The following is a 14,218-nucleotide window of genomic DNA, read 5'->3' on the forward strand; positions in this document are numbered from 1 at the left end:
ATTGATAGTGCCTTAAACAAAGTGACTGAAGATGTGCAGGCAGTCACAAATAGAGTGGATGCTCTGGAGACAAAGGCAGACGCAATGACCTTAGCACTGGAACGTGAACAGGACCAATGGGCGCTACTTGAACTACAAGCAAAGTAACACATCCTGAGATTGAGATTAGTTCTGCAAGAGATTAAAGATGGCAATCTTAGAGCTGAAGTAATAAAGAGTTTAGCAATGGCATTGGGCAAATCAGAAGATTGCGTGGAACAGGAAATAGATAGAATCTACATGGTGAACTCTGCATATGCAAAAACAAGAGTCTGGCCCAGGGATGTGCTGCTGCATTTTGTGAGAAAGATGGTGTGAGATAAAATTCTACAACTACACTATGAGCAAAAAATGAAAATTCATGGCAAAGAGATTATTTTATTGAAGGAAATTCCTATGACAATGTTAGGCAAGCAGAAAGACTATATGTTTACAACAAACATCCTTAATGAGAAGATCAGATTCAGATGGGATTTCCTGGTGGGAGTCGTCTTTACATACAAGGGAGAGAGATTTAACCTGAACTCTATACAAAAAGTGAGAAATTTCATAGAAAAATTCAAAGTTGACTTGAAGGATACTCAACAAGATGGAGAGGAAGGAGTGAGCAGAGATAAAGAGACACACAAATAAAAGCACAACCATTAAAAAATATAGCTAAAACAATGGATTATAAATTTTTAACGTGGAGGGGGCGTGGCTTGGCTCTGCTCAAGATGGAGGCCTAATCTCTTGCTGCTCTGAACCGTGGGCACAGTAAGCATTTGGAAACTGGCTTTAAGCACTAGTTTTTTCTTAAAAGTGGGGGGAATAGTGAGGGGATGCAACAGAGACTGCAGCCAAGGAGAGAAGCTGCAAAAAAAAAAAGTCTCAGAGGCCTTGACACTGACAGCCTATTTGACAGTGCAGATAAAACTGAGCAGGCCGTAATGGCGGCGACAAAGCCTAAGGCTGGAAAAAACAACAGGGAGTCAGAGGAGACTGTTAGCAATCACAATCTCCAATACATCAAGCAATTAAAACATGATTTAACAGAAAGCTGGACTGTAGCCTTTAAAACACTAGAAGTCACAGTAAAAGAATTAGCCAACAAACAGGCTGAAACTGCAATACAGCCCTGGAAATGGGGATAAAATCACAATCCCAAATTAAGAAAATGACAGATGCAGTGAGAGATTTGCACATTCAGCTGGAGGAACATCAAGATCACAGCAGACGTCGAAATTTTAGGGTACGTGGGATCCCAGAAAAAGAAGAGGGGGGAGACATGTTCAAGTTCATAACAACCTGGCTTTCTGGCTTAAACTTAGGAACCCAGATTTCAGGAGAAGACATAGAGAGGGCACATCGATCCTTGGGAAGGGCAAACAACAATGGCGGTCCCCCGAGGGACATTATTATATGCTTTGAATGGTATACAAAGAAAGAGCAAATATACAAAGCTTTGTGCAATCTCTGTACTATCAAATATGAGGGCGTAGATCTTCAGATTTATCAGGACTTACGCCCAGACACCCTAGCACATCGTCTGCGTTTTAAACCTTTCACAGATGTTCTCCGTATGGCCAACATTCGTTACCATTGGGGCTTCCCCTTTAAACTAGTGGTTCAGCAAGATGGTCGTTTCTACACAGCCTCATCTGGAACCCAGGCGATTGCCTTATTGAAAAGCCTACATTGGATCCTCCAGACTTTGTTACAGATGACACTCCCATGGGCTCACGTGGCCGTTCTCCAGATTGATCAACTGCTCGAGGGCACAATAGAAGGTCTGGAATTCGACGTCGTCTAACAAGGGCAGATGGTTCTCCAGACCACAGTCGCTCCCCTCACCCAGATTGAATGTGGATACTCATTGATTTGTATGGCTTACTAGGGAGGCTTGGCTTTCACCCAATCCCCTGTACTGTACCTCCCACACACATATTTAACAGGAGTTCCTTCAATATCTATAACCCCATCTATGTGGGCTTTCAGCAATGCCCACGGTTCAAAAGAACTTTATGATTTTCAGATCAGATGTTTAGATTTATTTCCCCTCCTGCTGCCCCCTGGAAACGCCCACAGGTGACGATCACTTCTAGGGATTTCGTGGAGTTCTCGCTTGTTCAGGCCTCAGCCAGTCGGGGGCGCTTGTTTGTGATGTTGTTTTGTTCTATTAATGTTGCTCAACATGGCAGTTCCCTCCACGCGCATGCTTTCACTGGGTGTCCTATATCCTCTACTTTGCTTTCTATGCAGTGGTTCATATCATCTAAGCACTGCTTACCAATAGCTTTGTTTTTTCTGGACTCTGATGGCTGACAAACTGAAAATTCTATCATTTAATGTAAAGGGCCTGGGTTCCATAATAAAACGTGCCAAAGTGGAACTGCTGCTCAGGAAAGAGCGACCCGACATCGTTCTGCTACAAGAGACCCATCAGAAATCTCAATTGAAAAACAAAATTAAGGCCAGATGGATTAAACACTATGTATGCTCCCCTGGTTCTTCCAGATCAAGAGGAGTACCCATAATTGTGGCTAACCAATGCCCATTTCAGATCTTGGACACATGCTGTGATACACAAGGCCGTTACATTTTCATTTCGGGACTCTTGGGCTCTGAGCAACTCACAATTGGATCTATCTACGCCCCTAATGTTAATCAATGCTCATTCCTTCAGGGTATGTTTTCTACCCTAGACACTTTTAAAAAGGGTCAGGTAATCCTTGGAGGTGACTTCAACACTGTACCCAATGATGAGGTGGATCGCTCTAAGGCTAAGTCTGGTCGACCCCAATCCTCAACTTTTCTCACGGACCTTCTTCAGGAACAGGGCTTGCGTGATATTTGGAGAGTTCTACATCCGCAGGATAGAGACTTTTCCTGTTTTTCTGCAAGACATCGCTCCTACTCCCGCATAGATCTTCTTTTATCTGAGCCCTTAAAGGACAAAGTGATTACAGTTGACATAGGCAACATCACAATGTCAGATCATGCCCCAATTTGGATTGACTTCACACTTTCAGAAGATCACCCCAACTCTTATTTCTGGCGCTTGGACCCTCGTCTTTTAACTAAACAATTGGTTTGAGAACAACTACAAAAAGATCTCTCTGAATACTTCCAATTCAATGACCTGCCAGAAATCTCAACCGATATCTTATGGGATTCTATGAAAGCAGTTCTTCGAGGATCGTGCATCAAAGAGGCTTCACAGATAAAGAAGAAGAGAGAGGCAGCACGCACCAGGCTGCTGTACGACATTTCTCATCTGGAAGCGCTTCATAAACACACCGGCAGTCAAAGGACATACAGACAACTAATGGGTAAACGTGGTGAACTTACTGCTTTAGACACACATACTGTACATAGATCCTTGGCATTTCTTAATCGTTATTATCACGAATTTGGCAACAAAAGCTCTAGGCTTTTAGCCAAAGCCTTACACAGAAAAACAGCTAAATCTCAGGTCTCACATATCAAGTCACCTCAGGGGGACCTTCTTTATAAGAATGAGGAAATTTGTAAGGCATTTGAAAATTTCTACCAAAAATTATATACTACAGACAGCCCTGATGTGACCAAGATAGACGCATTCTTAGACAGGCTGATTATCCCTAAATAAAAAGTAGAACATAGAACTCTTCTTAATAGTCCCATAAGAGCTGAGGAGATAGAAGAGACCATAAAACGTTTTAAAAATGGGAAATCACCAGGCATAGATGGTCTTGGGGGGAATTTTATAAAGCTTTTAAAGTCACCCGTACTCCCTATTTAGTGAGATTATTTAATTTTATTTTAGAAGGTGGGGAGATTCCAGAATCCTGGAAACGCACGCGATTGATAACCATTCCTAAGCCAGGACGAGATCCCCACCTAGTGAACTCTTATTGCCCAATAGCGCTTCTTAATCAGGATGCTAAACTCTTCACATCCTTGCTTGCTTATTGTCTGAACCAGTTTATAACAGAATATGTAGATGAAGATCAAACAGGTTTTATGCCAGGTCGACACTTAGCAGATTCAGTGCGCAGGATACTTAACTTAATTCACCACAGCGAAAGCCAAAAGTCTCCTTTGGCACTGTTTTCTCTTGATGTTTTCAAGGCATTTGACCACTTGGAATGGCCTGTTATTTTCCGCTTATTTCATAAAATGGCGTTTGGTAATCAATTTCTTAAGGTATTGAAGCAATTGTACTCTGATGCTAAGGCAGCAGTATGTGTTAACTCTTGGGAATCAAAAAGGTTTCAAATAACTAGAGGCACACGTCAGGGCTGCCCACTCTCTCCACTTATCTTTGCCATTGCAATAGAAGCCCTAGCAACCTCAATTCGGGCAGACCCAGCTATATCGAGGCCTAGAATAAATGGGAGGCATCATTGCATCAACGTTTTTGCTGATGATATATTGCTTATGTTAACAGAACCTAAGGTTGCTCTTCCTGCTCTTCGCACACATCTGGGCCGGATCTACACTATTATTATTATTATTATTATTATTATTATTATTATTATTATTTATTTATATAGCACCATCAATGTACATGGTGCTGTACAGAGTAAAACAATAAAATAGCAAGACCCTGCCGCATAAAGCGCTTTGTAACAGTTATAAAGCGCTTTAACTGCTTTAAAGCGCTATAAAACTGTTATAAAGCGCTTTAAAGCAATAGTGTAGATCCGGCCCTGGATACCTTCAAGGAAGTTGCTGGTCTGGAGGTCAATTATGACAAATCTGATTTGCTCTGTGTTAATATCCCTTTGGTTGAACAGAAAAATATTCAACGAATTTCCAAAGTCACTTTAAGATTTGGCAGTTTAAAATACATAGGCATTCAGATCACTAAGGAAATCAAACAACTGCGTATACGCAATTTTGATCCTTTATGGAATGCGCTAAGAAAAGATATGACACTGTGGAAGAAACTTAAATTATCTTGACTAGGGAGGAATGCAGCCCTGAAAATGACTTTGTTGCCTAAACTGTCTTTTTTATTTCATACCCTGCCAGTAGAGATTCCTGGAAATGAGTTCAAACGTTGGCAACAAGCTCTATGCACATTCAGTGGAGGGGGCAAACGCATCCATGTCAATCAAGCAACACTCTTCCGACCAACTAAACTAGGGGGGTTTGGTGTCCCAAATCTTAGGCTGTACCATGATGCTTTTCAATTGAGGCAACTGCTCAAAATAATTAGAAATGAGACAGCAATCCCGTGGGTGTCAATTGAAAGCGCCCCCTGCATCCCTATGATCAGGGCGATCCCATTCCTTCCAACACTGAAAAAACATATTCAAACAATTAATAACCCGTTTTTGAAAGCAAATTTAAAGGTATGGGCAAAGTGGGCAAAATGGTTTGCACCATCCCCTTCCCCCCTAACTCAGATTTTAGACCACCCCCGATTCAGAGATCAATTTAAGTATAGACAATTTGCAGGTTGGGAAGAAAAAGGTTTTTTCCATATTCGTGATCTCTTTATACAAGGAAAAATCATATCAATGCAACAATTAGAGGCAAAACTGAGCCCACTCCCTTGTACCTGGCTCCAAAAAATGCAAATTGTCTCTTTTGCAAATGCTCTATATCAATTCCATAACATTCCACGCTCGCTTACTATATTTGAGAAAGCTTGCCTGACTTATTCTAGAAAGGTTAAAGGGGGGGCTTCTGATATATATCACATGATGTTGGATTGTCAATTCCCAGATAAGGAAGGGTTAAAAATCATTTGGGAACATGATCTGTGCACCAGTTTCATTGAAGGTGAATGGAAAAGCTTGTGGCAATCAGCACCCTATAAAACAATATCAGCAAAAGTTAAAGAGCTCACTCTGAAAATCGCTCACAGGTGGTATATCACCCCTGTTAGACTGCACCATATTAGTGGTAATATATCCCCGCTCTGTTGGCGTGGTTGCTCCGTTCCTGGCACTTATATTCATCTTTGGTGGGAATGTCAACAGGTCAAAACTTTTTGGTCAAGGGTTTTCCAAACCATTACAAACATTATTCATGCTGAAGTAGAAACTGACCCAGCACTGGCTCTACTTTCTATTTTTAGGAATGCCAATAGAAACATTATTCCCAAAGCCTTGGTCACCCATTTGCTGGTTGCAGCCAGGTGGGAAATTGCCCAGTTCTGGAAAAGCAACAGACCTTTTGACCATCAACGCTGGTTTGATAAGATTTGAAACTAGCTTTAAATGATAAATTGACACAACATAGCAGGTTAGCAAGAGGAGAAATAACATCAGACACATTTGTGGAAAACTGGTTGGACTTTTTCACATTTATTAATATGAATCCTGGCGAACCTAGACCCCCAATGACTCAGGAATCCTTTTGGTCAGAGGTTCTAACTTAACCTGCATCTTTTTCTGTACCAAGTGCTTATTGAAGGAATGAACACCCATGCTTTTTTATAGTGGTGCTGTGGGAACATCTATATTGTTGTTGAGTGTTTTCTTTTACTCTGTGTACTTATTGTATTTGTCCTTACTTGAAAATCAATAAAAATAGTATTAAAAAAAAAAAAATTTTTTTAACGTGGAATATTAATGGCATAAATGCCCCCCAAAAGAAGAATAAAATATTTCATCATTTAAGAAAAAGTAATTATGATATTATCTGTCTACAAGAGACTCATATTAGGAAAAGAGATATCAACTACTTAACTAATAAGAATTTGGGAAAGGAATTCATCTCTGCAAGTACAAATAAGAAAAATGGCATAGTTTTTTATGTAAAGCCACAACTTAATCCAGAATTAATATTGTCAGACGAACAGGGGAGATCTGTAGGTGTAAGAAACACTCTTGATGGAGTACCGACAATGGTCTTGGGAATATATGCCCCCAATGAGCGTAAAGCGGAATTCTGTGACGGGCTTCTGTCCAACCTGACAGATTTACACTACAAGAGTTGGTGTCTGATGGGAGATTGGAATGGAGTGTTTCTACCACATATTGACAGAACCTCAGAGAAAAAGATCAAATTTAGCCAAGGAACTCCCTAAAATTTCTTTGATCTGACCAAAGTCAAGAAAATAGAGATTCTACCTAAATCCTTGTCAGATCATAATCCCATAAAAATGGAATGCAGAAGGAAAGGAACCACTTTCAGATGGAGACTCGATGAAATGTTACTACAAGAAAAAAATACGGTCAATAAAATTAAAAAGAAACTAAAAGAATACTTTGAACTGAACCTGAACAAAGGAACAGAGATGAGAATGGTCTGGGATGCGAGCAAGGCATTTGTGACGGGACAATTTATCCAACAAAACCACCAACTCAAAAAGAAAAGAGAAGAAAAGGCACAAAATATACTGGAGGAGATAAAAAAAGAGAGAGCAAGAATTAAAGCAGGACCCGAGAAAGACGAGTATTTTGCAACAAATTAAAATGCTACAGCAACAGCTATCTATGTTAACAACAAGAGAAATGCAAATAAAGCTAAACTACGTGAAGCAAAGAGATTTTGAATCAGTAAATAAACAGGAAAATGGTTAGCCTACAGGCTGGGAAAAGAGAAAAGAAACCGATAATTAAAATAAAAGAGGGTGGAGTCGAACTTATAGAAGCCACGGCTATCCAAAAGGCCTTTCACCAATATTATACAAACCTCTACAAAGGACAGGAGGTCTCAGCAGAGTTAGTGGATAAATATCTAAAGAAACAAAACTTACCAAGAATAACGCAAGAACAAAAACAAAGAATGAATGAGCCTATAACGATATGTAAAATGGTTGAGGTCCTGATGGTCTCCAGGTCCTGATGGTCTTCCTGGTCTCTACTATAAGAAGTTTGAGGAGGAATTATTGCAACCGCTACAAGCTACAGCAAACTCTATATTGATGCGTGGAAGACTGCGTACATAACACTCATACCAAAGGAAGGACAAGACCCAACCATGACTAAGAACTTTAGACCAATATCATTACTCAATAATGACTAGAAACTATTTGCAGCAATTTTGGCAAAAAGGCTTAAGAAGGTATTACAAGGTCTCATCCATGAAGATCAAAGTGGCTTTTTACGAAAAAGACATTTGAGGGACAATGTAAGAGTGGTGTTAAATGTGGTGGAATATTTGGAAAAACATCTAGAAAAACAAGCAGCATTGGTCTTCTTAGATGCAGAGAAAGCATTTGATACTCTTAATTGAAGCTTTATGTTCAAGATACTGGAACTATCTGACTTTGGGGAGAATTGTATTAAATGGGTGAAATCAATTTATAACCTACAAAAAGCCCAAATAATTATCAATGGAGACTTTACCAGGTCATGTGACATACAAACAGGGTCAAGACAGGGCTGTCCATTATTGACCTTGTTATTTATTTTGTTGTTGGAAGTTTTGAATCAAGATATAAGACAAGAGGAGCAAATCAGTGGAATAAAGATGAAAAAAGAGACCTATAAACTGAGAGCATTTGCAGTTGATTTGGTCCTTACATTGGAGGACCCTTTAAAAAGAACTGAGACCTTGATGAGCAAGTTGAGAGAGTTTGGAATAGTAGCGGGTTTCAAGGTCAATAAGCAGAAAACAAAAATATTAACTAAGAACATGAAACCACAAGAACAAAGTAAATGAATGTACTGCCAAGAATGTTATTCTTACAGTGCCTATTGTAATGGGGGACTTAACATTCAAGCAATGGCAGAGAGAAAAATCTACATTTATATGGCAAGGAGGAAAACCAAGAATTAAACTTAAAATATTTCCTGATGTCAAAGAGGAAGGCTGGGGTTACTGGACTTGAAACTGTGGCCATAGCTAGACCTCAGGTTCATCCCTGGATCATCCAGGGGTCAAACCTGTTCATCTAGGTGACACACAGGGGATCCAGTGCTCAGGCAGGGGTGAACCTTAGGTCTAGCTGTGGCCTGTATTTCTCTGCCTGTTGTGGTTTGGATGAAAGAATGGGCACTGTTGGAGAATAGACTACTATTGGGGCTCGAAGGCCATGAATTAAGGTTTGGTGGCATGGGTACTTGTGATATGAGAAAGCTAAGGTCAATGTGGAGTTTAATAATCACTTTGTCAGACATACAATTCTAAGGGTATGGAACAAATATAAATCGAGACTCTGCCAGAAAACACCAATGTGGGTAACGGCCCAGGAGGCCTTCTTTAGAAGAGAATTGTCTACTGGGCACAAATGGTTGAAGTATAGCGATGTATTGGAAGTGTCTCAAGGGGAGTACAAACAAAGAGAAGGGCTGTTAAAGGAGAGCCATATGGTTCTCTTACTGACAGATTACGGAGAAGTAATCTGTCAGTAATGGATTTTTTTTGTGATCCGCCCAGAGAGCTCCGGCTATTGGGCGGTATAGAAATGTAATAAATAAATAAATAAATAAATAAGTTTAAGAGAGACATAAAAGAATGCGGATTTGAGGAAATAAATCAATGTTTGAAGTAGCTCTATGTACTAATGATGAACATGTTATCTCTAAGGTTTATAAGCCATTGTTAAAGCTTGAGACAGAGAATGAACAAACAAAGGATTGTATGATAAAATGGGATCAAAACTTTGGGTATAATGTACCAATGGAATTATGGAAAAATATGTGGGTAAGAGGTTTAAAATATACATTAAGTACCACACTTAAGGAGATTTTTTACAAGATAATGTATAGATGGTATATGTCTCCCTCAAAATTAGCAAAAATGTACAGGGGTTGTTTGGGAGACTGTTGGAAATGTGAAGAACAAGAAGGAACTTTTTACCATGTAAAAAAGCAACAACAACAAAATAGACTCAGATCCATTTGTCAATGCAAAAAATATTAAAGACAAAATTACAAATGAAACCAAAAACATTATTGTTGGGTCTTATGGATGAGCAACTTAAAGAAAAAGGAGGATCGTTGTTTTTGTACATTTTATTCCTTTGTAAAAAACAATAGAATTGTTAAAATGCAAAAAGAAGTCAGAGTGTTGCCTCCAACCTCAGATCCAGGCATCTGATCTTTCCTATTGCCCCCCCCCCCCCCATGCTGTCTAGGGGCCCATAGGATTGCTCTTTAAGAGGAATAACAGAATCGTTGGATAGTAATACTAGTCCTGAAAAATAATTTAGTACTGGGGACATCCTATTACTTCCCTGATCAAAATGCTAATGGAGATCTTTAAACATAGAAAGAAATCAGAAAAGCTTCTGCAGGAGAAAATGTTGTTATAATGGATGACTTCAACTGCCATCAGATAGATTGGGTAAATGCATGTTTGGTCATGATAAACAGACAGAATTTCTGGATATCCCAAATCACTGTGGCATAGAGCAAGTGGTCATGGAATTGACCAGAGGAAAAGCAAATCTGGATTTAATCTTGAGTAATGCCAAGGATCTTGTGTGAGATGTGTTACTGAGCTGAATGGGAACCCAGTGCTTTAAATATGCAAAATTGTCCAACACAGTCACATTTAATGTCAAAAGAGGAAACTTCTAAAAGAAAGGAGGGGGTGTAATTCAAAGGACATAGAAAGGGAAAGTCAAGAGGATGAAATGGCTCCCAGCTGGAGGTTATTTAAAACTAGGACCACGGAACAGGGATAAGCAAACTGGTATCCTCCAGATGCTTTGGACTACCATACCCATAAGCCCCAGTCAGGATGACAAGTAGTCAGGGCTTATGGAAGTTGTAATTCAAAATGTCTGGAGGACCAGGTTGCTTACTCCTATCATAGAAGCTCAAATTAGAATGTATATGACAGATTTGGGAAGACCAAGAGGATGCCAGCATTGTTAATCAACAGAGTCAAGAAAGTTATTGTTAGTAAGCTGCTTGGCAGTAGAGCAGGTACAGTCAAACCCCATGAAAATTTGGCAACAGTTGGTGTTTTCACTTTTATAGACAGCCAAAGAATGGAGCAGGTCCAGGGCTTAGAGTCAAGACAGAACTATTAGGCAAGCGATCTTGCCAGAAAGAAAGCACTATTGTCATGTCCACAAATCTAAATTAAGCACCACTACTCAGTCAAAACAAGCACCCCATGATTAGCCCTTAACAAGACACACTACTATGAAAGCTAAAAGATCTCTTAATGGGAGTATTTCAGGACATTAACATTACCAGTTCTCAATGGCAACCATCCATTAATTCTTAAAGAAGTTTAATGTGAAATTGTTGATCTTCTAATCAAAACATGCAGCTTGCCCCTAATATTGGCCCCTGTACTAGAGGTTTGTAAAGTAGCCAATGTAACATGATCTTTAAATAAGGATTGGAAGTGGGGGTGTCCTGGAATTGAGGACATCAATTAACATCTATTCAATACAAACTGGTCAAAAGTGTTATTAAAGGCAGAATTATTAAGCATATAGAAACAATTATTATTATTTATTTATATAGCACCATCAATGTACATGGTGCTGTACAGAGTAAAACAGTAAATAGCAAGGCCCTGCCGCATAGGCTTACAATCTAATAAAATCATAGTAAAACAATAAGGAGGGGAAGAGAATGCCAACAGGCACAGGGTAGGGTAAGCAGGCACAGGGTAGGGTAAGACTAGCAGTATAAAGTCCGCACAACATCAAGTTTTAAAAGCTTTAGGAAAAAGAAAAGTTTTTAGTTGAGCTTTAAAAGCTGCGGTTGAACTTGTAGTTCTCAAATGTTCTGGAAGAGCGTTCCAGGCGTAAGGGGCAGCAGAAGAAAATGGACGAAGCCGAGCAAGGGAAGTACAGGCCCTTGGGCAGGCGAGAAACATGGCATCAGAGGAGCGAAGAGCACGAGCGGGGCAATAGTGTGAGATGAGAGAGGAGAGATAGGAAGGAGCTAGACTGTGAAAAGCTAGACTGTGAAAAGCTTTGAAGGTTAACAAGAGAAGTTTATATTGGATTCTGAAGTGAATTGGAAGCCAATGAAGAGATTTCAGAAGCGGAGTAACATGATCAGAGTGGCGAGCCAAGAAGATGATCTTAGCGGCAGAGTGGTGGACCGAGACCAACGGACTGATGTGAGAAGAAGGAAGGCCAGTGAGAAGAAGGTTGCAGTAGTCCAACCGAGAAATAACCAGTGCATGAACAAGCATCTTGGCAGAAGAGACAGACAGAAATGATCGAATCCTGGCAATATTATACAGGAAAAAACGACAGGATTTAGCTACTGCCTCAATATGAGGAATAAAGGAGAGCAAGGAGTCAAATATAAAGCCAAGACTACGAGCTTCCTTGACCGGAGTAAGCGTAACATCATTGACAGTAAGAGAGAATGAGAGATGAGGAGAAGGTTTAGGAGGAAAAACAAGCAATTCAGTCTTTGCCATATTAAGCTTCAAACGACGATGAAGCAGCCAAGCTGAGATATCTGAAAGACATGCCGAGATACGATCGTGAACATCAGGAGAAAGTTCCGGAGATGACAGATATAGTTGTGTATCATCGGCGTACAGATGATATTGGAGGCCATGAGATTGAATAAGCTTGCCCGAGGGCAACATGTATAAGGAAAACAACAACGGGCCAAGCACTGAGCCTTGCGGAACCCCTACTGAAAGGGGAAAAGAAACAAGGCCTGTTGAGGAAGAAACAGCATGGCTACTTACTGCAAAGTAAAGTCTTGCCTTATCAAGATTTTGTAGTTCTTTGTGGGTTTCAAAAACATGTGGATAGGAGTGATCCCACAAAATTCTTTGTTAGAATAAACCTGTTAGTCTTTAACATGCCACAAGGCTCTTTATTCTTGCTTTGTCAGACTAGCACAGCTATCCCTCTAGAAGTTATTCTCTCACCTAAACTTAGCAGTCATGTGATTGATTGCCATTGATTGGTAACTGGTTAAACAACAGGAAGCAGACAGTTGGAATAAATGTGCAGTTCTTGCAATGAGAGGTAGGAAGCAGTGATTTCTAGCAAGTGTTTGCATTGGTTCTGGTGCTATTTAGCATGCTCAAAAACATCTCAGAATAGGGTTGAGCAGTGAACTAGTTAAGCTTGAGAATGATACCAGAATATTCAAGATAGTGAAATTCCAGATGGACTGCAAGTAACTCCATGTTCAGACAACATGCTAAACCATGATGGTTAAGCATTTTGAGCTAAACAGTATGGCTTAGCTTGTCGTGGGAACCATTCCTAACAATGGTAGTTACATAAGTATGGTTTAAACACGCTCACTAACTACTTGCTGCAAAAGGTTAGTGGCCTAACCATGGCTAAGTGTGTTGTCTGATCAGGCCCAAAGGGGCTATTTGTCCAAACTGGTGGAATGATAAATGAGGTCCAAGGTACATAAGTGTAAAGTGGTATACATGGGGATGGGGTGGGAATCCTAGCTCGTACACTGATGGGATTTAGAATGGTGGTGACTAATCAGGTTCAGAGGCAGTATGCGTTTGAATATTTGTGTGTGTGTGTGTGTGTGTGTGTGTGTGTGTAGAAGTAGTAGGGAAGAGCATTTGTGTCCTATTCTGTCATATGTTTATTTTCCATGCAACAATTTGCAGAACCTAATCTTGTGCCCTGATTATGCCCTGATTGGGCATAACACATTTTGTTGGCACTGTAGCAAGCAGGATGCTGGACTAAAAGGACCTTTAGTGTGGTCCAGTCTCTTTTACCTTCTGTGATCATCATTTGAAAAGAAGGTCTTGTTGCATGGAAAATAAACATAGAACAGAATTAAATTTTATGTTCACATTTTTAGGGCTTTAGAAACTACGGTCAAGCTCTTCAGTTTACCAACTTGGTTGGAAACAATGTAAATTCGATTCTAGATTTTGAAGACTGATTATCTTTTCTTATATAAGGTCCTGAATACACACACACATACATACATATATATATCTTAGCTGCTTGACCCGGAATGGTAAAAGTGCTGTGGCCTTTATTTATTTATTTATTTCATTTTTAGACCGCCCAATAGCCAAAACACTCTGGGCAGTTTCAATGATGGTTAAATTACATGCCTGCTTTCCTGTTTCCCCCTTTAGATTCCAGATAGCTCTCGGGCTGCAGGATCAATCACCCCTATTGCCTTTGAGTTGCAAAGAAAGGACAAGTTTATGAATGTTCTTTTCTCATCTCATGTCCGCAAGGTAAGCACAGCAAGCAGCTGCAGAATGAAAAAAAGCTTCCAGAAAGTGAAAGGGAGGGAAACAAGCTTAATATATATATATTTACATGACTTCAGAGAAGGGAGTTATAAAAGAATAGTAAAACCTGTAATGTAATCTTTCC

The 14,218-nt window shown here is 39.9% G+C and overlaps 1 protein-coding gene across 3 annotated transcripts in view; it reads left to right on the top strand.

Moving 5' to 3' along the window:
- Nucleotides 1-14,218, top strand: part of MYO1D (myosin ID) — a 275,272-nt gene that overhangs the window by 157,419 nt on the left and 103,635 nt on the right. For all 3 annotated transcript variants that reach the window (XM_063138455.1, XM_063138456.1, XM_063138457.1), the window contains one exon: nucleotides 13,972-14,076. In XM_063138455.1, the coding sequence (XP_062994525.1) occupies nucleotides 13,972-14,076 (105 nt within the window). The remainder of the gene's footprint in view (nucleotides 1-13,971; nucleotides 14,077-14,218) is intronic.

The sequence above is a fragment of the Elgaria multicarinata genome, chromosome 11 (assembly GCF_023053635.1).
Source record: "Elgaria multicarinata webbii isolate HBS135686 ecotype San Diego chromosome 11, rElgMul1.1.pri, whole genome shotgun sequence".
Taxonomy (NCBI): domain Eukaryota; kingdom Metazoa; phylum Chordata; class Lepidosauria; order Squamata; family Anguidae; genus Elgaria; species Elgaria multicarinata.